At 41.3% G+C, this 24,724-nt stretch overlaps 2 protein-coding genes, 2 long non-coding RNA genes and 4 other non-coding genes across 9 annotated transcripts; 3 read left to right on the top strand and 5 right to left on the bottom strand.

The window, feature by feature from the left end:
* The first annotated feature begins 420 nt into the window (after nucleotides 1–420).
* Nucleotides 421–1,980, top strand: LOC115579476 (uncharacterized). Its single transcript, XR_003983659.1, has 3 exons — nucleotides 421–498; nucleotides 1,117–1,177; nucleotides 1,412–1,980. It is a non-coding gene; the product is annotated as an uncharacterized LOC115579476 (long non-coding RNA).
* Nucleotides 1,981–2,823: 843 nt separating this feature from the next.
* ctps1a (CTP synthase 1a) lies at nucleotides 2,824–13,465 on the top strand. 2 transcript variants are annotated; one of them, XM_030413108.1, is made up of 18 exons: nucleotides 2,824–3,055; nucleotides 4,111–4,292; nucleotides 4,393–4,563; nucleotides 4,658–4,758; nucleotides 4,879–4,995; nucleotides 6,136–6,219; nucleotides 8,496–8,576; nucleotides 8,678–8,829; nucleotides 8,962–9,094; nucleotides 10,781–10,869; nucleotides 10,956–11,050; nucleotides 11,193–11,255; nucleotides 12,057–12,100; nucleotides 12,190–12,286; nucleotides 12,372–12,427; nucleotides 12,523–12,619; nucleotides 12,723–12,867; nucleotides 13,049–13,465. In XM_030413108.1, the coding sequence occupies exons 2-18, from the start codon at nucleotides 4,124–4,126 to the stop codon at nucleotides 13,131–13,133; spliced, it is 1,779 nt and encodes a 592-aa protein (XP_030268968.1). In that variant the 5' UTR covers nucleotides 2,824–3,055; nucleotides 4,111–4,123; the 3' UTR covers nucleotides 13,134–13,465. The 2 variants fall into 2 exon arrangements, with proteins under 2 accessions (XP_030268968.1, XP_030268969.1); XM_030413109.1 differs by lacking the exon at nucleotides 2,824–3,055 and adding an exon at nucleotides 3,328–3,414 and having other exon boundaries at nucleotides 13,049–13,142.
* On the bottom strand, nucleotides 13,463–14,261 carry LOC115579556 (uncharacterized). The gene is made up of 3 exons (XR_003983679.1): nucleotides 14,201–14,261; nucleotides 13,878–13,949; nucleotides 13,463–13,687 (listed from the first exon to the last, which is right to left on the bottom strand). It is a non-coding gene; the product is annotated as an uncharacterized LOC115579556 (long non-coding RNA).
* Nucleotides 13,761–13,834, bottom strand: LOC115579611 (small nucleolar RNA SNORD99). The gene has a single exon (XR_003983703.1). It is a non-coding gene; the product is annotated as a small nucleolar RNA SNORD99 (small nucleolar RNA).
* On the bottom strand, nucleotides 14,019–14,149 carry LOC115579604 (small nucleolar RNA SNORA44). Its single transcript, XR_003983696.1, has one exon. It is a non-coding gene; the product is annotated as a small nucleolar RNA SNORA44 (small nucleolar RNA).
* Nucleotides 14,262–14,327: 66 nt separating the features above from the next.
* LOC115579594 (small nucleolar RNA SNORD103/SNORD85) lies at nucleotides 14,328–14,399 on the bottom strand. The gene has a single exon (XR_003983686.1). It is a non-coding gene; the product is annotated as a small nucleolar RNA SNORD103/SNORD85 (small nucleolar RNA).
* Nucleotides 14,400–14,572: 173 nt separating this feature from the next.
* LOC115579595 (small nucleolar RNA SNORA16B/SNORA16A family) lies at nucleotides 14,573–14,710 on the bottom strand. The gene has a single exon (XR_003983687.1). It is a non-coding gene; the product is annotated as a small nucleolar RNA SNORA16B/SNORA16A family (small nucleolar RNA).
* Nucleotides 14,711–16,130: 1,420 nt separating this feature from the next.
* rab42a (RAB42, member RAS oncogene family a) lies at nucleotides 16,131–24,375 on the top strand. The gene is made up of 2 exons (XM_030413110.1): nucleotides 16,131–16,659; nucleotides 19,340–24,375. The coding sequence occupies exons 1-2, from the start codon at nucleotides 16,445–16,447 to the stop codon at nucleotides 19,779–19,781; spliced, it is 657 nt and encodes a 218-aa protein (XP_030268970.1). The 5' UTR covers nucleotides 16,131–16,444; the 3' UTR covers nucleotides 19,782–24,375.
* The last annotated feature ends 349 nt before the right edge of the window (nucleotides 24,376–24,724 follow it).

Below are 24,724 nucleotides of genomic sequence, written 5' to 3'. Positions count from 1 at the left end.
TGGACATGTGTCATAACTCCCATTAAATAATTGCCGCTGCAGGGCTTTGTCACCTGAATGCAAGCACTTGTCATTTCCGGGGCTTTTGCTCAGATGACTAATGCTGTCATTTTTCTTGGGAGGACAGTCTCGCCCATTAGCAACGTCAGTGAAAATGTATTGTAGTCTATATAAGCCTTGAATAACTGTATATGTGTCCATTCTTCCACCCATCCGTCTTCTGTTGTCTCTTAATGACAGACGAGACAGCAGCCAACTCTACTTCAGTGACTTAACAATGCAATCACCCTTGTTTCCATTTTTGCTGCCAAGCACAGTGTTTCTGCACTGCTCCCTCCTCAACAGATGTGAATCAATATGAGCATTATTGTTCAAGACATTTTTGTTTTTGTATGTCACTCTATTTTCTCTGTCTGTGTAGCCATACATGCTTATGCTTCTTATACCACCCAAGCCTTCTACACGGAGCCGAAGCAGAGGTGATGCACATGGTGAAAGGTAAACATTTATCATATGTCTTACATAAAGTATAAAGGTCTGCCCACCCAGGCTCTGAACCCATGATGTCGAAGAAATGCTATTTCATTCGTGCATGAGGATTCGAGTCAAAGAAAGACAGCAATAAATAAATAAATAAACAATAAAGGAATAAACACCTGGAGTCACACCATATTCTACTCTAATCCAGAACCATTCCCCAAGGCTAATCAAATCCCAATTCTAGCTTCGTATTATGGGGATATAACATGTAAATATTATTACATAAATGTAAAAAAAACAACAAATAAATAAATAAATAAAAACATATATAGGCATATTTTTTCACTTTGGACAGAGCAGGACTAGCTGTTCTACTTCAGTCTATAAGCTAAGCTTGGCTAGACGCATCCCGACTCTAGCTCTGTACGATGCACATACAAAAGTTTGTTCATTCCCAGAAAATAAAAAAAATAAGCATAGTTCCCTGAATGTTGAGATATATATGTAAAAGATTTACAAAGGAGCACAATGCAGGTGCATGACATTAGCAGACCAGAAGACACACTGACCAAGTTAGATAGTGTTTCCATAAAATAAGAAACAAGAGTAATTTTATTTATTTATTTTTTATCTCAGACTGACCTGCCTCCCTGCCTGCTGTTTCTGTTACATCTCTAATAGGAGGAAATGGCTTGTGGTGAGTAGAGGATCCAGCCCTTCTGTGGGAGTTTAATTCAATCACAGCTCCGGTCAAAAATGAATTAAAACTCTCATTAAACCCCCCTCCTGTGTTCCAGAGACTAAGCTGGCTGCTAAGGCTCACAAGTAGAGATTTGGGTGTTACATAGAAGCATCAGTCAGCGCTGCAGTTATCTGTCTGTGAGTCAGCCATCAGTCACTAACTCCATCATTTTGTTATTTTAATTTGCAGTGATCGTGCTCACCCTCACAGCGAGCCCAATGAACCCAGTTGCAGATGATCCAAACAACAGTGTGGATGCCTTGTTGTTTAATCTGAACAAGTCACAGTTTGACAAAATTGAGACCCCAGCGCTCCCTGCCTGGACTTAATATCTCACTGAGCACAATGAGGATAATACACTGCGATCCACATCACAGGACCATTGACCTTTCCACAGTACACTGTAACTAACCACTTTGGACTGTGGCCATTTATTATATGGAGCCAGGCAGCAGAACGTGTTGTTTTGTATCAGGGGAAGAAAGAGGAACCTGTGTGTTGTAACCCCACAGGAAAACATCTCTGTGCCTGTGACCACTAAAGTGTTTCTGCCGCAGGATCAATTCAGTCTCGCTTTGTCGCCTCTGAGCAGCAGCTAACATTATCACTGGAGTCACACTGATACATTGTTACATCTATTGTAAGGGGGAAAAAGGCTCTGACAGTAGCATTTAAGCTTATTCCATTCATTGACTAATGTTAATATATTCTAGTTATTCTTTGTAGATAAAATAAAAGACGCGAACACATTAATTGTCACCCAGTTGAAATGTGCAAAACGCGTGACATTTCAATTCTCTTCCACTTGGAAATAAGATAGATATAAACATTGAATGTCTGAATAACGTAATGCTGATAAACACCTAGTGCAATCTGTAAAGCTGAACCAAACACCTAGCATTCTTTATCAGCTGGCTGAAAGCCATTCTTCATGAGAAAAATGCAACTTTTTTTTCATCGCTTGTCCAACTTGAGCTTTCAAACGTGAAACACGAGCTCCCCCTGCTGCTTCAAAAATGAAGTGTGCTGCCTTCAGGTGCTCATGAAAAGTAAACAGCCAATGAGGAAATGTGTTAGCCAAGATGTATGAAGACAGTGGTGAATGGTAACAAAGTGCATCTATCCAAGTACTGTAGTGTAGTGTGGTTTTGATGTACTTGATGTATCCATTTTATGTAACTGTATACTTACAGCCTACTACAGTTCAAAAGAAAATACTTCATTTTTACTTTACTACAATTTGTATTACTACAGTAGTTGAATTACTTCGCAGATCCAGATTTTAAATCCGAACTGTCCAACAGTATACCAAGCAGGTAAAATCATCTTCACCCTGACCGGCCACAACATAAAGGGCAAATAGAAAGTCACCCGTGTCCAGGTTTGATTACACCGTCACAAAGACATATTTCAAATACACAGTAGCTAGTAGTTCGTGTCACCACAAAACAAAGCTAGCTTTAGCTAAACCCAGGTGTTAAGTGTGGACTGTACCCAGATAAGTCTTAATTCCGTGATGTGCGTCTTGTAAGCGTATACAGATCAAAGTTGAGTGCAACGTTCCACAGTAGGCAGCCACAGTTTACGAGCCGTTCCTGAACGTTACACAGCGGTGTAAGTGTGGAATGTAATGAATGATGTACTGCAGGCCACAGTCGTGGTCCATACACGTGTCGAGTCAATCTGAGGATAGATGGGTCTGTAGGGAAGCACCAGAACAAGCAAGAGCATCGCTATTTGGATCGAAATTTCTTCTCTGACAAGAGGTCTTCTGAACGGTATTTGTCGTCGACGTTTTCTTTTGAAGGGCAGCTCTGGCCGAAGAATATTTTGGTGAGTTGAAATGTGATGCTGTTAACTGAGGCTGCTGGCTAGCTAGCAAACACTGTGAAGCTACAAGCTAAAAAAGCATGACTTCCGGTTACAAAATAAAAATAAAATACTGTTGGATATACAATGCGCTGTAACGATTGCAATATTTCAGCCGTTGTCTCATAACCCAAGATAGACCATACAGTAATGCTACAGATGGTCATGTTGAGCTGTGTTGCCATGCTCGTTGCATTAAAGCTAGCGTCGCTTTTATTTTGAATGCAGTGTCGGACATTTATATCACATGTAATCTGGCGAGTTTGATGCAATTGTTAAAAAAGGAGAGTGTGTTAGCAACCCTTTGTGTTTAAAGACAGCAAGTAAGATTAATCGGCCGCGGTGCTGTGTTTAGCAGACGTTACAGTTGGCACTCTTCCTTGGCAGTCACTTACGGAGGCCTTGGTTTTGTGTGTCTGTTAGTAGTTCTCCCAGCGTTACACCGGTATTACCTCGAATAGTTAGCCAAAAGCTAATAGCGCTGGCGGGATTAGTTTGGTTTCGTTGACTTTGTTCACGAAGGCAACTTGGATGGGCGGCTCGTTCTCTTGTAGCGTCCGAGCACAATTGGATTGAAATTCCCCGCCCGCCCGGCCCATGCTGTTTGTGAAACCGAGCGCTTCCAATGTGCCACGCTTGATATGGTGACTGTGTTGTGAGAAAGGATGGAACACGTTTAGCTTCCTTATGTACACATAAACGTGTACAATTTGGCGACCTCCGGCATTTTGTAACGTTAATTATAACGTTATTGACGTCACTGTGACCACGTTGTAGAATAAAGACATGTAGGCTTAACTATAGTCAGTGCTTTGTTTAAGCTGACCCTGTACCCCCCCCCCCCCCCCGTCCCTTTTCTGTCTCCCTATCTGTATTTTATGTTTTCTCTTCTGTATCTCAAATACAGTGAAGCCAAAAACATGAACAGTTTGTCTCAATGTTTATAATGGTCTTTATACTCTGTGAATATGTTTGCAGTTTTTGTTTTCGTTTGGTTTTAATCGGTCATCCATCACCAGGTACCAGAGCACAATGATGAAGTACATTCTGGTAACCGGAGGAGTCATCTCAGGTATCGGCAAGGGTATCATTGCCAGCAGCGTGGGCACGATCCTGAAGTCCTGCGGCCTGCATGTAACTGCCATCAAGATCGACCCTTACATCAACATAGATGCAGGCACATTTTCACCCTATGAGCATGGTACGTCAAAGGAAACACTCATTCTAATTTAAAAGTTTCCTGATTATAGAGTCACACATTATGTAGGCGTTACAACTGTGTCATACTCCTCACTGTGCAGGGGAAGTGTTTGTGCTGGATGACGGGGGCGAGGTGGACTTGGATCTGGGCAATTATGAACGTTTCCTCGACATCCGACTAACCAGAGACAACAACCTGACCACCGGCAAGATCTATCAATCGGTGATCAACAAAGAGAGGAGGGGAGACTACCTGGGCAAGACTGTGCAGGGTAAATGACTGCTGTTTGTCTCTGGAAGAGGGTGCCATGGTGAAGAGAAATGGTCAGCCATGATTAATTTTGGGGTTCCTCTCTCCTTTTCCAGTGGTGCCACACATCACAGATGCCATCCAGGAATGGGTGGTGAAACAGGCCAAAGTGCCGGTTGATGACGACGATGTAGAACCTCAAGTTTGTGTTATAGAGGTAAGCCGAGCAGCATAATGTGGCTTCTGTTTTATTATTTTCGACAGCTGCATCAAGGACTTGCTGAGACAAAGGCCTCCATGATTGTAACTTGTAACGTGCAACTGTGTTTTTTTGCAGTTAGGAGGCACTGTCGGAGACATAGAGAGTATGCCTTTCATTGAGGCCTTCAGGCAGTTCCAGTTTAAAGTGAAGAGGGAGAACTTCTGTAACATTCACGTCAGTCTGATACCACAGGTAAGGGAGCAACACCTCCGTCCCTCATTGCTTTTTATCTGAGGGCGCATGTGTCAGCTGCTGTTGGAGAACAAATCACTGTAAATACACACTCTCACTCACCCTCCACCACAGCACTGTGTCTCATCCTCTGGAGGCACATAACAGCTTAAACAAATGTGCATGATTGGCACTCAGATAAAACCTCCTCAATTTACATACGTGACATGTGGTCTATTCATAGCGGGAACATCCTGCCGTGGGGAAGAAGTGTTCAAATTTTTCAAAGGTTTTTGTCAGTCTGGCTGAACAGGCGTGTGTCTTAATGAAGTGCTATTAGAGCGATCAGAGTTTTATTTATGACTGCAGAAACAGTTCTGACCACGGGTCAGGCGCAATCTCTTTTGTTTCTCTTTTTTGTGTCCTTTCATAAGCTTTCTGACAACTTGAGACAACATTCATTGTAACTGTAGGTGCAACAAGATATCGGACATAGTCAACTGCTTTGTGTCCTCGATAGAATATGATATGATGGTTCCAGCTTCTAAAATCCTACCAAAATACTACTTTTCTGTGTTTTATGTCATGTAAATTGATAACATTTTTGAACATTTTACAAAACAATTATTTGGAAGACTTCACTTTTGGCAAATGGTAATGGGAACTTTACCCAATTTTTCAAACATACATTAGGTTTGAAAGATTAATAAATGAAAAGTAAAAATGATTGCTAGATTAATTCTTAATAAAAAAAAAAACAATCATTGGCTTGCACCCCTAGAGCTCATCTAACTTAACAGTTTATCATGACAGTGATAAATACCCAAAAACTGCTGGGAGTAGGAAGACATTTTTACCAAATAAGACTTAATTTGCAACTTGCGAGGTCAAAACTTCACACCAATAATCCCGTACTCCCTAATTATGACATCAGATCTGACTTGCTGATTGCAGAACCTTTTCAAAACAGAGTCATATAAATCCCCTTTGGATTTGCAGGGGAAACAGGACTCCATGTTCAGTGTTGTACTTGAATTTATTATCCTAGAGTATTTTGTCTACTTGTGTCATGTCTGATGTTACAGATGCACTGACATGCGGTTAGCATCAGGTACATTCTGTCAGTTTAAAACATTTTATATCTCCATTGGTCTTTTCTAGCCCAGTGCAACAGGAGAGCAAAAGACCAAACCAACCCAGAATAGTGTCAGAGAGCTGAGAGGACTGGGATTGTCCCCTGATCTGGTGAGTCACCTGCTGAACACACTCATCCCTCAATAAATGCTCCATTTTTCTGTTTGTGTGTATTTTTATGTTGGCTCTGACTGAACATATCAGTACAGTTCATGAATCATCCTTGATCTCAAAATGTCTTCAATATCATGGAATTTCAAGTTGTATATTCCAGATGTGGGAGGTCATTTTGTGTTGCAGCCCTGAGTTTACCCCAGAACACCCTGAAAGCTTTTGAAGCATGAACTCAGCAGGAAGGTTGAAATGCTTCGTAGGATTCAGGTCCATGGTGACTTAGATCATAGTGACACAAGATGTCAAGGTCAAAGCGACATTGAGTGGTACCAACATTAGCCATGTGTCCATCAGCCTGTTTGATGCACATTTTGAAGTAACTCACCCAGTGGCTGTAATTTGATTTGCACCACTCCCGGGTTAACACAACCAATCAGAGCCAAGGGGAGTGTCTGAGAAGTGTCAATCATTCTCGTGCATACACTGCTGGCAGCCCCCAGCGTTAGTTTGTGTTCAGGACGCTCTGAAGTGGTTGAATTGGTTCAGAAATATAAATGATTACCTGTTAACTCCATCTATCATGATGTGAGGAATACTGCTTGTTACTGAGGTTACTGCAGTGATCTGCATGAGGCATTCCACATTGTAATTTAGTTGTAGTGATCAGAAATGGAACAATCAGGGCTTTTGTTGTTGTTGTTATTTCGAATAAGCCGTCTTGGTTATCTGGCTTCCTCTGTTACCGTGGTTACAGGCCTGCTCATGTACGGCTGGCTCCTCTGTGGGAGGGGCTTAGAAGGCAGGGCTGCAGTACAGTAGAGAGGAAGAAGGAGGGACCTGGAAGCTGTATCATTCAATTTTTCAGTCCACTGTTTTCTCAAAACTCCAGACTGCAGCTAATGTGGTTTTTGCCTTGTTTGAAAAAGAATTAAATTCACTCAGCATGGGAACCATCTTTCTAATAATTTCTGAAATTGCTAAAAAATTAACATGACCGGCCAGTCGTTCTTCCACTTCTTTATGTACAAGCTCTGCTTAACTTTAACTGATCATGTAACTGCTACTGCTCAGTTTATGGATATGCACCTTTGCAGTTCCTTTATTCTTTATTGTTGCAACTTTTAAAAAAAATGTCTTTGAATATGCTTGACAGTTAGATGAAAACACAGCTAAAGACATTTCCCCTTTATACAGTGGCAATCAAGTGGTGGTCAGTTATTATAAAGGCACTAATGTGAGCGAAAAAGCACCACCTCCAACCTCTAACTCCATCCATCCTGACACTACTATCAGTAACTCACAATAGAAACCAACATTAAGTGGATCAAGCGTATTCATCCCTAATGTAAAACCTATGTAATTGTCTAATTTTGTTTGTGATAACAGTAGCCCTTGAGATCTCCCTGACTATATCATTTTAATATGCATATCACTGAATGCTGGTAATTCAAGAGTTCAGATACACATGTTCAGTCCTCTTAATACAGCTACTTTACATCATCCAGGTTTAGATGTTTATTACTACACAAACACATCATGTGTTAGCAAACATTTCTCATCATTTCAGAGTGTCTACACGCAATGAAAAGTCTTAAAAGCATTGCAATATGTTTCCTTGGAAGATATTTAAGAAGTCTTCAGTTAAATGAACAGAAGTCTGAAATATCTGCTCTCATAGGCAGTGATGTTGGTAAATGTTTCTGTGTGTGATTGTGGGCTGTCAGGAGACGTTTTGATACCAAAGTAGCATTATAGTGACAGTGGACTGTGGCAAGGAGGTTTAAAGTCAGTCTGTGGAATAAGTGATCAATGTTTACAGTAATATAGTGTATGTAGCAAAAAAACACAGTTTTGGAAAGAAAGTTAAAGAGTTACTTTGGGGTAAAACATACATTTCTGTGTTTGTTTGTTGGTGATAGCCCTTAATAAAGGAACCATTGAATGAGAATTATTGTTCGTGTTTGGCACATTGAAACTTTGAGAAATTCAGCCAAATTAATCATAAAAAATACAATAATGAGGGAATTCATCCACACAGTGTGATTGTTTCATTCAGTTGATTCAGCACCAAGTTGAGATAAAAATAGGTTGTCTCCTACAGCTAACCGTCACACACAGAGCAAAACATTTATATATTGAACTTAGTCTAACGTTGTCATTTAAGGGCTCTGTTAACAAAGCTAAGCAACATTCTTGTTTGTCTCTGCATTTTGTTGAGATGACCAATTTCACTCTCAGTGATGGATAAAGTCTCACCTCATCTGTGCCAACAGATCATGTGTCGCTGCTCCACTGCTCTGGAGAACTCGGTCAAAGAAAAGATCTCAATGTTCTGCCATGTAGAACCTGAACAGGTACGTCACTGACATTGAAGTCTCGTCATCCCAGCATCTTTGATTAAGGACACTTGCGACTCTTGTAGCTACTCTGAACATTCTGTACTTTGTCGTCCCAGGTCATCTGTGTGCACGACGTGTCGTCCATCTATAGAGTACCGTTACTGTTGGAGAACCAGGGCGTGGTGGGCTACCTGAGCAGGAGACTCAATATGCCCATAGAGACTAAACCCAGGAAAATGCTGACTAAATGGAAGGAGATGTCTGACAGGTGAGGCCTCAAGCACCAGAGAGAAAATCAGCCTTTTTAAATAAAGCAGGGCTGAAAACTCTCTTTTGACCTACATGATTTGATTTTACCCCAGAGGTCTTGTTTCAAATGGAACATATGCTGTCTTTACAGGTCAGACAGGCTGTTAGAGCACTGCTCTATAGCACTGGTTGGGAAGTACACCAAGTTCTCTGACTCCTATGCCTCTGTCATCAAGGCCCTGGAGCACTCAGCACTGGCCATTAGCCATAAATTGGAGGTTAAGGTATGTACGTAGTGTTGTTAACCCATACTGCTCATTATCACATTTTACTAATGTCTTCATTTTGTTCATAATATCAGCAACACTGTAAGCTGTATGCACAATAGAAATGGAGCATAATGGAGCATCCTCTTATAGAGCCTTTAATGTAGTGTTACATCAGGGGATATCTGCAGGGATCCATCATATCAAATTATCATGTTCAGTTCTCATAATGCTTTATGGTGTGAACAGAAAGTCAAATTTTGTGAGTTAGCTTTGTGCCACCACATGATCCCCACCCTATGTTTTTGGTCTGTACTGTATCAAATCAGCCATTAGCAGTTCTGTGTGCAGTGTACCCATGGGTGTACAGACTGCTATGATTTTGACTTTCTATGATTCTGAAGAAACCTTTAAAACATGAGGATTCTAGGGCACGTTCTAAACTCATAAAGAGCATCTTTTTTATGACCTGAAAGTGGACTGATGGATATTTACTTACAATGATGTTCTTTCCTCTCTGTCTGTCTCCTCATGCACCTTCTTTACCTCACGTCTTTCTTGATCCTGGTTTGAAACTCTGTTACACACCAGCTGTTGCTGATAATGAGAAAGGAATTCATTAAAAACTATTTTTTTTAGTTAGTAAATTATATGTGCTGCCACTTTATTATACTATCAGCTGGGCCTGGTACCAGTCAATGATATTCATTGAAACAGAAAATGTTTGCCCTTTTCCAGTGGCAGTCCAGCTACCCTGTCTTTTTGGATAGAATAAAATGTAGCCAGGTACTACATATGCAAATTAAAGGGCACTGTCATGTTTGTCTCATGAGATATTACACAAATGAACTGTTTGTAGTGCAGTTTGAAGAAAAATTAACAAAACAAAACCTGTAAAGATGAGTGTGTGCAACATCTACTGCATGCAAGCTAGTAGTAAGAGTGTTGTGGGCAAATGTACATCTGACCACTGTTCTGTCACCAGTGAGTTGGTAAACTGCCATCTAATGATTGCTCTATGCACTGTCTCCACATTGTAAAATTCAGCACTTTAAAATGCACCGTTAGACAGTGGTGGAAGAATCATTAGGTATATTATATACTGAACATACAAAAAATAGAATCGGTTTGAATTTTTTTTGTAATTAGAAATGAAAGAAACCCACACAGGTGTTTTCATTTGAGTGGTTGATTAGACCTGCTCAAGTTGAGGAAAGCTCTACTGGGATTTACATGAGGTCACCAATAAGAATAAGTTGTCCTGCAACAATACTAACAGGGAATCTCCAGAACTCCTTACATCTTTTAAATGCTTTTATTCTTGTTTTATAATAGAATAAATCATGAGGACTGTTATTCTTTGTGAATGAAAGAAAATTCAGGATCTCTTGTAGATCCAGAATTTAACCTTCTGAAATGTAGACCATTCTGCACCACAAGTGCTTTTATACTTTATATACTTTTGTACTGTACTTTTACATAGATTAAGTGTAGAGCTGCTCTTTAAAGAGGGTCCACATACTCACACTTGTCACTGCTTGCGGCACATGGGACGAGAGTCTTCAATCCACCACATAAATTATTCAATGTGCATCACAGTGGCTACGTGTTATCTGTTCAAATAGGGGCACAAATGTAAAAAGCATAAACTCTGAAATGTAAAATACACCTGCCATCTAAAGTTTACACTGTATGTCTCTTCAGTATATAGACTCTGCATATTTGGAGCCAAGCACTCTGCAGGAGGACCCAGTGAAATACCATGAGGCCTGGCAGAAACTGTGCAGTGCTGAGTAAGTGCTGAGACACCGTAATTCTAAGTAATACAACCTGGATGTGAGATCTATAGTTTCATCAACTGTGTCCCCCCTCTCCTCAGTGGCATCCTCGTTCCTGGAGGTTTCGGCGTGAGAGGAACTGAAGGAAAGATCCATGCCATCAACTGGGCCAGGAACCAGAAGAAACCTTTTCTAGGTAAAGGGTAGCTGTCAGGATAACCACATTGTCTTACAAACATAATGCTGTGATCACTATTCTTCAAGTGTGTCCAATTGAAATGAATAGCCATATCACTAACAGTAAAGACAGGACTGGACTGATGTGTGTTTTCCTGTAGGTGTGTGTCTCGGAATGCAGCTGGCTGTGTGCGAATTTGCCAGGAACACGCTCGGCTGGAAAGGTAACATTAATTCCCCCACATTATACTGGGCTGTGTGTATTCATGTGAAAGAAAACCTTTTCTGAATAGCTGAAAGCCACCAAGACTGAAGAGAGTTATCCAGTTAAACTTGCTCTGAAGTATAAAAGCCAGTTTTCCTAATTTTACTATCACTAATACATGTCAACGACTGAGTAGGAGTATGCAATCACCTCTTTATCTATGTAGTGCTGGAATCAGAGGCGTCATTGTCAGACTTTGTTGAATTAGGCTGCTGAACTCTTTCAGTTTGACTGTTGGTCCATCATAGCAAAACAGTCCTCACTCAAACTGTGTCACTGTGTTTGGCCGAATTCTGACCATATCAGAAATGTAGGACCCAGTTCTCGTTATGTGACTGCTGCTGCGACCCAAGTCTACTAACCAACCAGAATTGGAATGCTGACCAATGCAACATTATAAGTGTCCATTAAGTAATTCACATTAGAATTCATTAAGCATTAGTCAGACATTCCAACACGCCACCAAAATGTATTTTGTACAACATTTCGGTCTGTGAGTAAGATTTTATTGGAGTGGTCTTGCACAGTTTGACGTGCAGTGAAGTTGTAAGATTGTTGTTGTCACACAGTATACACGGGTCAAGATAGCCGTGTAGCAGCTTCAGGCCTTCGTCTGTCAGGAGAGTAGGTCACCTCTGTTTTGGCAGCACTCAACACATCACTGTAGATAAAGAGCCATAAAGTTGACACTCACTCATTTACACTCAATTATTGTGAGTAGCTTAATATAACTTGATTGCATGTCTTTCCCTGTTTTTAGATGCCAATTCAACTGAATTTGACCCAGAATCAAAGCATCCTGTGGTAAGTTTATTTTTAAATTCAGAAACGGTCCAGCTGTGAATTTGACCTAAGAAGTGATCTGAGTTTAAATTGTTGTTTGATCTTTGCAGGTTATTGATATGCCAGAACACAACCCTGGGCAGATGGGGGGAACCATGAGGCTAGGGAAGAGACGAACCATTTTCAAGACTAACAACAGTGTACTGCGTAAGAAAAATTTCAAATTCACCTTCAGCCCAGTATTGACATGTTGTTGCATCTTCCCAGCGCTTACAGATTTTCTGTCTTCCAGGCAAGCTTTATGGCGATGCAGAGTATGTGGATGAAAGGCACAGACATCGCTTTGAGGTATGTTGACCTCTAAGGTCATAAGCAGTATTAAACCGCCTTGTTGATGGGAGAAGTGGGTGTGTTTTTAAACTTTGAATTTTGTCCTTGTGCAGGTTAATCCTGAGCTCAAGAGTCACTTTGAAGAAAAGGGCTTCCGCTTCGTAGGTCAAGACGTCGAAGGTGAAAGAATGGAAGTCATAGAGCTGGATGGTATGGAAACTGAGTTGTTTTTTTATCTTGTGGATATCATTTACTGTTGGGGCTAGAATCTCTGCTACCTTCTCCTTACTATATATTTAATTCTGTGTTTCAGACCATCCATATTTCGTTGGAGTACAGTACCACCCTGAGTTCACCTCTCGCCCCATCAAGCCATCACCCCCCTATCTTGGTTTGCTGCTTGCATCTGCTGGGAAGCTGCAGGGCTACTTACAGAAGGGCTGCCGTCTGTCTCCACGGTAAACATGCAGCATTACATCATGTGTCAGCTCATAACAGGTGGCATGGAGTTACTTGAGCTTAAGTGTTTTCTCTGGGTGGTGTGTCAACAGAATTGTGTGAATGCCAGGACCCAAGATTTGAGAAAAATATTGCATTGCGGCAAGCCAGCAGTTTGACTAATGTTTTGTCTGCACACAGGGACACGTACAGTGACCGGAGCGGCAGCAGCACCCCAGACTCTGAGATATCAGAGTTGAAATTACCTTCAATCACAAATGAATGACCTTGAGGTACACTAGTTACTGATGAATTGACAATTTAATCCCCCTCCCATGTTGCAGGTGGGATGGGGATTGGACTCTAGTGCTGACCAATGTTTCTACTGTAACTGTCATGATCTAGAGTCAACTGTTTGAAACCCCATTCCCTGCATTGTGGCTCAGGAAATCAGCCCCTTTGTGAGATGCAGCTGTAATACCACTATCAGATGTTACTGTACTATTGTGGCCTTATTGTAAATAAGTACTGCTTCAACCCTTTGCAGCTTGTTCAAACTTGTCTTTAAAATGTCCATGACAATGTTAACAGAAAGTGAAATAAACCGATTCAAAATAAGTTTCCTTTGTTTTTATTGGATCCAAACAGCAAATGTTTACATCAGTTTAATCACTTGCAGATTTTATTGATTTGACACAACTTTGATAGATTTAAAACACCTTCAAGAGTTAAGTCAATCTTCCAGTGAACAATGTTGCCACATCATTGGTGCTGTGAATCCAGGCAGACCCAGTCCTGAAAAATCCACCTTATTGGCCAGCTCGCCACATGTCACTGGACCTGGAATTTGGAGAATACATAATTTAATACAATTCAGCACACCAGCAATACCTATACATTTTTTTTTTTTTAAATCTGATCTCAGTCCCATATCCGCAAGCTTCATCCAACAGTCCTCATTGTGTTAAGTGATCATCATGGATCAGAACCAAAGAAAATAAGACGCACTATAGATCAAGTGATAACATACCTTTGCAGTCCAGGAGGTGTATGCCTATACAGCCCAGGGGTACAAGGCTGAAGCGCATCATCAGATTGTTACCTACAGTAGAAGAAATTGACATTAGAATCATGAACATTGTGGCATGTGGTCTGTAGAAGCAAACATGGAAGCTGTAGGACAGTTGAGTGGCTGCTCATGGCACAGGGGGCCACAACAGTCAAAGACCACCCAGTTTTCTTGCATGCACTTGGAGAACCTAGAGCTACAGAACAAGCTCTGGTCCTTAGGATAGCATGCTGTATTGTGGAGTGAAGTCACATTAAAAAAAAAAAAAAAAAAAAGAGAATTACCTCAACAGGAGATGTCCTCATCCCATCACATTTGAGGGTCAGCCATAGGGATCACCTAAACAGAGCAAAATTTGGTCAGTTTTAGAAATCATTTGTCCCAGATTTCTTAGAACCGTCATCTTAGCAATGTGGCTCAGGAGTACAAATTATATCAATCAAGCCTTATCTCAGTGAGGGCAAGTGTGTCATCACAGCCATAACATTTTGTATATGGAGACATTGTGCAGAACTTGCCTTCAATTGACCCAGCCATTTTCATCTTCTGTCCTTTTGTCAAAGTTGTCCAACACCTGCGACATCATAAAGTAGAATGTTTGAAAACTATATTCACTTTAATCTTTAGGCTTGAACAGTCTACAGGGCAATAAGTCAAGGTGTCCTTCCCCTTAATGTTGCTTGAGCAGTTATTTTCAAACTGAACAGCGACCGTCGGTGAAAGTCTTGATCTCGGCTTCCTTTTGACCGTTCATTGCTACATATGGAGCATGAACGGCTTCGATGGGAGCCTGACATAGAAACTCTCGAGTACTTGCCTGTGTTCTACACAGATGTCCATGCTTTAAGCTTCAAGTGCAGAATCCACTACAGGTTGACCCTGTAGGACGCTGAAAGAGAAAAGGCAGAAAAGTCAGTGCATGTGCTAGCGTGCTGTATATGGTCCAAGTTGTTAGCCAAATTGAGGATCAACTGAAATTGACTTTCAAAGCAGCAATTTGAACTGTTGAGGTAGAAGGCACTATTTTTAGTAGTTAGTTGGATTAATCAAGGTTTAATGTGAAGCAACACTATTTGATCTCTGCCGTCGGAGATTTCAGAGAGCCCTTAAACGCATCAATAGTTTCAGATTGTAAAATTGAGGCGTTAATGCTTTACTAGTCTGACAACTATGGTGAACTGCCACAAAGAAGTTACAATCCGGCATTGAGCCAACTTTAACATGACGGAAAAGTTATCCGAGAGGTGGCATAGACTTGACCACGTGGTCACAAACCATTAGCATTGTGCTAAAGTTGAGTTTAGCTGCCAGCCTACACGTTGATCATAAGCATCATTTAACTAATAGAAGAGGCTGTCGCCATGTGCGCTATTGGATGATGGTAGCGTGGGGCAACAGCTAGCTTGAAGCAGTAACGTAAACTTGACTCCACATGACTAAGTTGCTACGAAAGCTAACGTTAGCTAATATTGGTGCATTTCGTGTAGCACTAACATACAATAACTCCACATTCAAATCCGCTCTTTAAATTTACAATAAACGTGTATGGTAATCAATCACTAATTTACGTACATAGATCTTTTGAGCGAGAAAGCGGACTAAGGCCTTACCGGTATCTTGACTTGACTTCCTTCTCATGGAAGACGCGGAGTGGAAGGGACAGAATAGGGCGTCTCGTGCTGTTATATACGCTCGCGCAGAGCAGCAGCTCAATGATTGGCCCGCATAGCTCACGTGGATCCCTTTGCATGACGGGATATGTATTTTTCTAACGTTTTAGACACCCCCTCCTGTTTGTGTGTATTGTCACATGTAGACACATGAATACTGACGCAGACATATGCTTTGAGGAGTCACTGAACACGTATCTTTCGCAGGGAAAGATATAAGTGAACGAATTGTTTGTAAGGAGAGAGATACACTGCACAGTGCGGAAATGGCCGTTTAACCTACTTCAGAACCACGGACAGCAGCCTGCTCTCCACTTCCTCCTGATGCCCTGTGCTTCTGAGAGCACAGTGCAGCGTCATACTTCAAAACTGAGATTTTTTAAATATGATAAATATTGCTTTTACACGGCCATGCTGGTATTTTATGTCCACTGAAATAAACTGACTGAATTTCCCCCACAACGTAGACGACCTTTTCTGACCAGTATTACTCGCCAGACCTCTTTGAAAATTGGAGCTAACCCGGCTGTGAAAACCTGATCTATTCTTTCTAACGGCTTTAAAAGCCACTCCGGCTTATCTCCCCCGCTCGTTTCCAGAAAAAACAATAGTCTCATTCACGGCTGCAGCGGGGTTTATAGTTCTGATATGCCGTGTAGTAGAGCATAGGTAAATCTATCACATGATTGCTGCGGTCAGAAGCTGCCGAGCAGAAGGCAAGGCAGCAGCAGCAGCAGGAGCAGCGTGAGCAGCAGCAGCAGCAGCCGGGGCTCCATGTAAACACGCCGCGCTCAGGGCTTTGTTTCACACACACACTCACACACACACACTCCGCTGGTATCCCCATCTAGTCATGCCATGGATATTTTGTGGCAATACCAGTTCAGAATCATCTTACTCGGGGACTCCACGGTGGGGAAGTCGTCGTTGCTGAAACGCTTCACGGACGGAATTTATAGCGATGTAGCGGATCCGACGGTCGGGGTGGATTTTTATGCCCGCTCGCTTGATATCGAGCCCGGGGTGAAAATCAAGCTTCAGCTGTGGGACACGGCTGGACAGGAACGATTCAGGTACGAAACTGAAAACAAAAATAACCATAATGTAGCTTCAATACAAATGACCCCCAATTGAATCGTCATCCTTCATCGAGATTTGTCGTTAAATAATGGAGAGGCCTTGGTTTGCTGTCGTGTATGTGCTGCTATAAAAAAAAAAATGTAAAAATGAAACCTTTGAATGAAATGAAGGCCTTTTCATCCTTTATTATGTTGTAATGCAGTGAGTAGATAGTGGAGGAAAGGGTCAGGGGAAGATTACACAGGCCTCGATCTTCGTACTGGCCTATATAAAAAAAACTGTGCATTGGAGTTGCATCATTGGATTCATTCATGGATGATGGGCAGCCTCCTCACATTTAGGCCCCAGCTTGATTCCATGAGATGCAGTCTGCAGTCTCCAGAGCAACACGAGGATGACAACTCCACTCCCGAATCTAGATTTTTGCATTCATCCACCCTGTTGCTCGCTCTGTTTCATGTGTCCCCGCTGTCATGGATAATTTCCTTTAAAGCGCTCCTGTGTCTGAAGAAGCTGCTCCGCTCTCAGATTCAGATGCTGCTTTCCCTTTTGAAGCCCAAGCTTCAGAGGGTGTTTTCCGTTAGGCTTCACCACACTGGAGTCTTTTTTTTTTTCTGTCTTAGCCGAATATGAGAAGTGTTTGTGAAATCCATCAGGTTGGGAGATGAGTATTTGCGTATGTATGTGTAGAAATGGATCTTTGCAACGATGAGGAGATGACTCCAGGGCCCTAGACCTTTAGTCGTCCCCAAGGATCCCATGTTTACGGTCTGTTTGTGGTTATGTGATTCAATTCAGTTCTATGCCGTCACTCATACCCAGCCGGAATACTTGAGTTTAAGGTGTTTACTACTTTTCACCACAGATAAGGGCCCCTTTTAAAGGTGCAATATGTAGGAATTGGCCGGCTGTCAAGTTCGTACACAATACCAGAAGGGGACAGCATAGTAGCCACTAGAGTAGCTGGCAACCACTGAGTGTTGCTGATATGATGTACATCTGTGGGCTAACCTGGAAGTTATCATCGCACTGGTTCCCTCACTGAAAAAGCCCACAATACTTTCATGGGTTGGTCAGCAAGATAATCCTCACAGATGAACGCCACATTTCAGATTTTTTTAAACATAAATGGCACTGCCCAAACTACAACGCTAAAATAAGGCTTTGAAGGAACTAGCGCTCACTTGACTTCAACGTCACCAGCCCTATAAGCTTCTTACTTCACCATACTACACATACTTTACTATAAATTGATCAATCTACAAGTTGTAAAGTTAGAATTACAATAGTTTGGAACTGAAGTCTGCCTGTAATGACAGACTAGTCCCCTTTTTCGACTTGATGACGTTTAATTTCCCATACCACTCATGTAGTCTCACTTAGCCATTTGCTTTAGACAGCTTTTTGAAAGACAGGAACACACTTAAAAATCCACAAGTGTGGTTTATGCTGACGTGTTTTAAGTTGTTGACCTTATTTTTAAGCAAAAACCCCTTGACTTCAAGATGAGGGAACCAGAAGTGAAAAAAAATGCCAAACTTATTTTTGGATTTTAGGACTCATTCCTGTGGCACTCTTTATCTGCTGTTAGCAGGTACAGTAAGCTTAGTGAACCATGCAGCTAGCGGTTGTATTTGCGGACTGCCCAGACTAGGAGCTCGGAGTACCAGGGGAATGTTGATTTAGTTTACCATCTGACTGTAACCTCTTGAGGTACAAAGTGGATAGGAGCTAGCTGGATAACATGCTTATCCCAGTCTCTACCACAATACATAGTAAGAAGTCTTTGACATTAAGTCAAAAAAAACTTTTTCACATTTTGTTAATATATTTACTCAGTTTTTGAATGTTTTAAACTAAAGTTCATACATATTTTACCTTTAAAGGTAACTCAAGTTAAAATCTAGTTTTAATACCTTTATTGATTCAATCTGTATTGTTCACACATGATGTTTATACCTAAATACACTTACATTTGCACACTCAAACTGACACAGCAAGCCTGAGTGTCTAGCAGACAAGTATTTGGTTTGAGGGGTACTTTGCAAAATGTATTAAAGCCACTGTCTGCAAACAGACAATGTTCAGAGAAAACAGTTACTTTAAAACATTAACAAATATTGAAGGGCAGCAGAAAATCCAATTATCTTAGCTTAGAATATAGTAGCTATGCATGGTTTAGGTGTCATGGCCAGCAAGAGAGATAAGAGCAGACGCTGCTATAGCATCAGTTATACTAAACTCAAGAGTTTTTCTTTGGAGAAACATTACCCTGCAGAGTCTCTGAAGGCTTTTCTTGGTGGAATTTTTTTTTGCTCTTCTCCTGGAGTCTGCCGGTAACACCCTCCTACTGTTGATCTGATTGGTTGAAGTTAGCCTGTGATTGACAGTGACAGACAGATGGATTGTCGATCACCTGCCAAGTATTTTTTGAAAGTTCCCACCCTTTTACAAAGGGTTTCTAGTGGTGCCATCCCAGATGGTTCTGTGTAACAGACCACCTGGTACATTATCTTACCTAAAAATAGCTCTTGATCTCAGATACAGTGATTTCTGGATAGTGCAGAGCCTTTGCTGGCAGGTCATTATTTGTGTCCAGAATGTTCCGAAGTGTGATGTCAAGATGATTTTGCCTCTAATTACTCACATGTCATAAATCTATGTACCCACCAGGTCCATCACAACATCTTATTACCGCAACTCTGTGGGTGGGCTACTAGTCTTCGATCTCACTAATCGCAAGACCTTTGACCATGTGAGGGAGTGGCACAAGGAAGTGAGTGAGCACATCCTGCCTCATCACATGGTCTACATCCTCATCGGCCACAAAAGCGATCTCAACAAGGACCGCAAGGTGAGCCGGGACGAGGCGGAGCAGCTGGCAGCCGAGATGGGCATCCGCTATGTGGAGACTTCAGCCAAGTGCAACAGCAACGTGGATCGGGCCTTCGAGCTGCTGACCAGAGACATCTACGAGCTGATGAAGATGGGGGAGATTGTCACCCGAGACGGCTGGGACGGTGTGAAGAGCGGCCTCACCGCCAAGGTCCTCTACCCGTCCGAGGACGAAGAGGAACTAGCTACCGCGACCGCTGAAAAGGGCTGCCACTGCTGACTGAGAACTCTGCGCGCCCAAACACTGTCTCGTCTCACCAAGAGCTCACCTCGTCTCACAGCTGTCCATCGAAACCAAGTCACTCAGGCTCAGCACCCGGTGATTTCACCATCCATCACTTCCTCACCTTGTGCTTCGTGCCCTCTCTGTGTGTGGGTTGTCCTGATATCTGGGATTCTTTTCAAACAGGGGGCTAATGTATATCCAAATGTGTACCTTATAAGCAAGTTGTATCTCTAAATTCATGTGGTGTAGCATGAGTCAGCCTGTACCGGGCCCTGTTAAGTTCAGATAACACAGAAAGCGTGCAGAGGTGATCAGGTCTCGGAGCGTAGTGTGAAGCCACAGTGGGGAGTTAAAGGACTACTGAGTATACTGAAGGTGCAGGTAAATCCATGGACTATGACCTCCTGTAGTCTGGCAACTATTGTTGGTTTCTACCTGTCATAGGTTGTGCGATGCTTTTGTGGCTGCAACATTGTAAATAATAGTGAAATCTATATAGATTTAAGCTGAAAGGTCACTGAAAGCTATATAATTCATAGTGTGAACAGACACAGTACACTCTACAGTAAGCGTCATCATATTAAATCATTGTGCTCCTCCTGCTTCTGTAAGCTGTGTGTGCACTAACGCCAAACTGATTAAACCTTCGATCATCTTGTGAATAGATGAGTAATGTTTTTGTTAAAAAAAAAAAAAGAAAAAAAAAAAAAAGATTATTTCTAGTTTAGGTGTTTAGGCCACTGTAATTAGGGAAGGCGGTCCCATTTAGGTATTTGTATCATAGCATTAACAGAAGCAAGACATCAAGGGCCGCAGCTCTCAGTCTTCAGGCCTTCATAGACTTCGTCAGCAGTAAAAAAAGATCTGTTGGATTTTTATCGGCAGCTGTTTGTATCTGTGGCAAACAGCTGTTTTCATCTATTCAAAGCCCAACACACTGATATAATATCATATTCAGCCCTTAAGATGATGGATGCCAACTCATTCGATCCATTGCCGTGGATATGTAATATATGCTGCTTATGTGTAGAAGTAATGGTGTGTTTCAGTGGGGAAGAATCTCAGGCCTCCAAGTAGAAAAAAGATTTGTCAACCCTGAAGGTGCCACAAACATGGCTGCATACACTGCAAAGGCGTATTAACATTTGTTTTAATGTGGTTTTTACAGTCCTCCAAGCAGCAGTTCAGGTAACATGCCATTAAACAGCAGCACCCTGGACTGGGCTTTGGAGCTTTGCTGCACGTCATGGCCCCCCTCACGCACACAGTCAATCCTGTCACCAGTTTCCTGCCTGACACAGTTCTTAAGTAGATATTTGACGGACTTTAAAGGATTTGTTCAATGTTTTGGGAACAGTGTGTGAGATCATGTTTTCTCATTTTTTGTCAACTATATACAGAGCTGGATGCGGAAGGCAATTAGCCCAGGTTAGCATTAAGGCTAAAGGCAGCCCTGCATGGTTCAAAGATACGCCAGCCAGGCAGCACACTGACAGCTTAAGAGTCAAAGGTTCCATTTTAGGCTCATTTTCAGGTTCATACCTTTATGTTAGGTATCATGCCGTAATAAGCTTATAACACTGTGTTTTTTTTTTTTGCTTCAGCATCAGTCACACCTGCTTTATAATCAAAAGAGACATGGAAATTTAGATTTCTACAATATGGGACCTTTAACAGATTTTATCTTGTGTGTGTTTTTTTTACAAGAACAGACATCATAAAAAAGAACATATGGTTTCAGTGGGATTTGTGTGTCGTTACTATTTATTGATGAAGACAAGCCGGTTTCTCCTCAGTGATACGTGAGGCTGCTGTAGCTGTATCCCACCACTTCACAACCAGTGTCAATCTCCTCATCCAGCTCTCATTAACAAAGCAAACCGTATCTCCCAAAACGTTGAACTATGTCCTTAAAACTATTGCATTTGAATTTTAGGCCAGGATTGTGAAATTCCAGTTTATCGCCAGACTTAAAGTTGCTGAAATTCTTTGTTTACTAAGTGGGATTGACATAACTCAAGCCTCCACATGGGTGAGAGTATTTTGGATTTACATTCTCGTGACACTAATCATACTAGGGTTAGGGTTAGTAATGTAATGGAGTAATGACACAGCTGTGACTAACTTTGACACGGAGGATCAGAAACGTATGAGTCTCAAGAGGCTTTCTTGAGGGCAGACTCTATTTATCTGCTGTTTGCAGACCTGGAGTGCAACAATTAACTACATTACACTTTGACTGTAAACTCGCCTCCACTCCTACTGTTTGTTCACCCTCCACCAACATCTCACCCAATAATAATAATAATCTGTTCACACACACACACGCGCGCACACACACACACACACTGTAAGCAGCACAGGGTTATGCATTATACAGTTTTTACTTCACTTTCATGTGACCATCTTATATTACTTTGAGCTGATAATGGCTGTAAGGGTGATCGGTTAATATAATGTACTGTATGTGGCAGCAGCTCAGTATTTGTAAAGAATGTATTCTTATACATTTGCACCATCCCTTTATTTTTACTCATGCATACAGATTCAAACGGTATGCTTCCTGTTGTAGCCAGGTTCAAATACAATGTACATTAGCTCGTACACTGTATGGTTTTTGTTTTTTTGACAATCAGATGCGAACATATTGTGTTCTTGGCGCAGATGAGGACTTCATCACAGGGGTGCTATGCCTTCAAATCGAGCTAAATGTCACTCATAATCGCCATCTGACAACCAGTCTGACCGTGTTTAATACTACAACAACCTTCCTCACTCTTGTCTCTCATCTGAACAGGGTTCAATTGTATGATATTGTTTGAATTTGTGTGTTATTGCTGTGCTGTCAGTGAGCATGATTCCCATTCCTGAGCACACACATGAGAAGGGGCCCATTGCGCCGCGTGGTGTGAAGATGGCAGCCTCAGAGCTTTGGAAAGCAACGATTTAATATAAAGGACAAGACTGGAAAGAAAGAGGAGAAATGGATTTATTGAAAAAAAAAAAAACTGACTCTGGGAAGAAATAAGCTTACATGTACTTCTCATCAACCATTAGGCTACTTAATGCTTCTTTATCCACCAATGTTACGTAGTTATAAAATAAATAAATGATAAGATTTACAATAGCATTTGTAATCTTACTGATTGCAATCTTACAAAGAGTCACCATCCTGTGTAATCATGATGATAATGATGGAGGCAAGTCTTCAGTACGGTTCCACCCTCTCTTACTGTCATCTTAAGTACACTTTTTACTTCATGAATGAGAATTAGATAAGAAGTTAAGTAGACAATGAGAGGCTTTAGCGTGAAGACTGGAAGCAGAGGGAACAGCAAGCCTGACTGTAAACATTTTAAAATATGCCTGAAAACATCTTGTATCTTCTTTGTGTTAAAAAAAACAAACTAAAAAGGAAAAATTGAAAAAGAGGTTGTTGGGAGAGCTGCTAACTGCAACGATTTCTAGCTGACCAATAGCCAGGCCCATTGACTTCCCAGGATCTTGTCATCACAGTGAGGACGCCAAATTTTCCAGACAGAGAAACTGTTTTTGTCAGGAAACTGTTACAGCATGTGACCCAGCATGGTTACAAACTAATGTTTTTACATTTTTGTTTGTGCGCAGGTTAATCAAACAAGTAACAATGAGTAACAAGTGAGCTTTGGATAGCATATTTTTCAAGTTTTTACAATGTCAAATTACTTCTTTCAGTCTGAATGTTAGCTCGGGTAACCACATTTTGGCTATTGCTATACTCTGAGTCTGTTCACATTTGGTATCAACATGCAGCCTGAGTGATCACAAGTACACAGCTCTGAGTACAGTACAGTGCAGTAGTAAATGTTTAGTAAACAATAAAAAAAAACCATAATGACGACTTCTTTGACACCTGTCTTGAAAGTCTCCAGACTCCCTTAAAAAAATCCCTCTGTTTTCTGAGTTGTGTATAAGCTTAAGGACCTTGTGAAATTCTGCTCACGAGAAATTCTTATGTGGGCCTTCTTATCAATTCGGCAAACCTTATGAATGAAGATATTCCTTAAATGTGTGTAAAACATTGCAAACCGTTTGTTCCACTGATGTAAGTTTTTATTCGCACATAGAGCAGAGACACATGTTGAGATGCATGTTAATGACAGGTGTGTGAACTGAACGGCATAAAACTGTCTACTTGGGCTCGGAGCACTCAGGACACATTTTGATACCAAATGTGAACTAACTCATAGATATGAGATTGCTGTCAATGTTCTCATCTCAAGGAAAGAAAAATATGTCATCACTGAAAATGTCGAGTTATACGTTTAATGGTGTTTTTTTGTTTTTTTGTTTTTTTGTTTATGTTGTCCACAGAGATGAACAAACTAACCCACTGACAGGGCCTCTGTACCAGAAAACATCAGCAGCTGTTAAACCTGCACAGTGGTACATAGTACAAAACTATTAATTCTCCTGAACCCCATGGCCACATTTCACAGCTTTATTGAATAAATGTTATTTATTTTATATTATGTAATACGGATTCGCCTTTTATTTGATGTGATTTTATTGATTGGATAAAAAAATAAATAGATGTACAATGAATGAAGTTTGGTCTCGTGGTTTGTTGTTTTTTTTTTTAACTGGGTTTGGCGCCCTCTTCTGGCAGACTGAAGGAGGATAATCATGACCTAGATTGGCTCTGCTATATTAATGGTGATGAACAGGGCCGTATTATCACAGGGACCTATCCGAGTCTGCCATGCCACCTTTTAACCAAAGCAAGAGTCTCTCTAGTCCTAATAAAGTTGGCCGTGTATCTGTTTTTAGTTTGATTATCCTTGCTTTGGTTTAAATGTCCTCGGCTGGCTGAGAGAAAGCGATGGAATTTACAGGGAACATCTGTCAGGATGAATACAACCTCTGCAAACCCACAGCAAACATTTTCCAAGAATTTC

This window comes from Sparus aurata, chromosome 3, assembly GCF_900880675.1.
Source record: "Sparus aurata chromosome 3, fSpaAur1.1, whole genome shotgun sequence".
In the NCBI taxonomy this organism is placed as follows: domain Eukaryota; kingdom Metazoa; phylum Chordata; class Actinopteri; order Spariformes; family Sparidae; genus Sparus; species Sparus aurata.
This window is presented reverse-complemented; position numbering and strand designations above follow the sequence as displayed.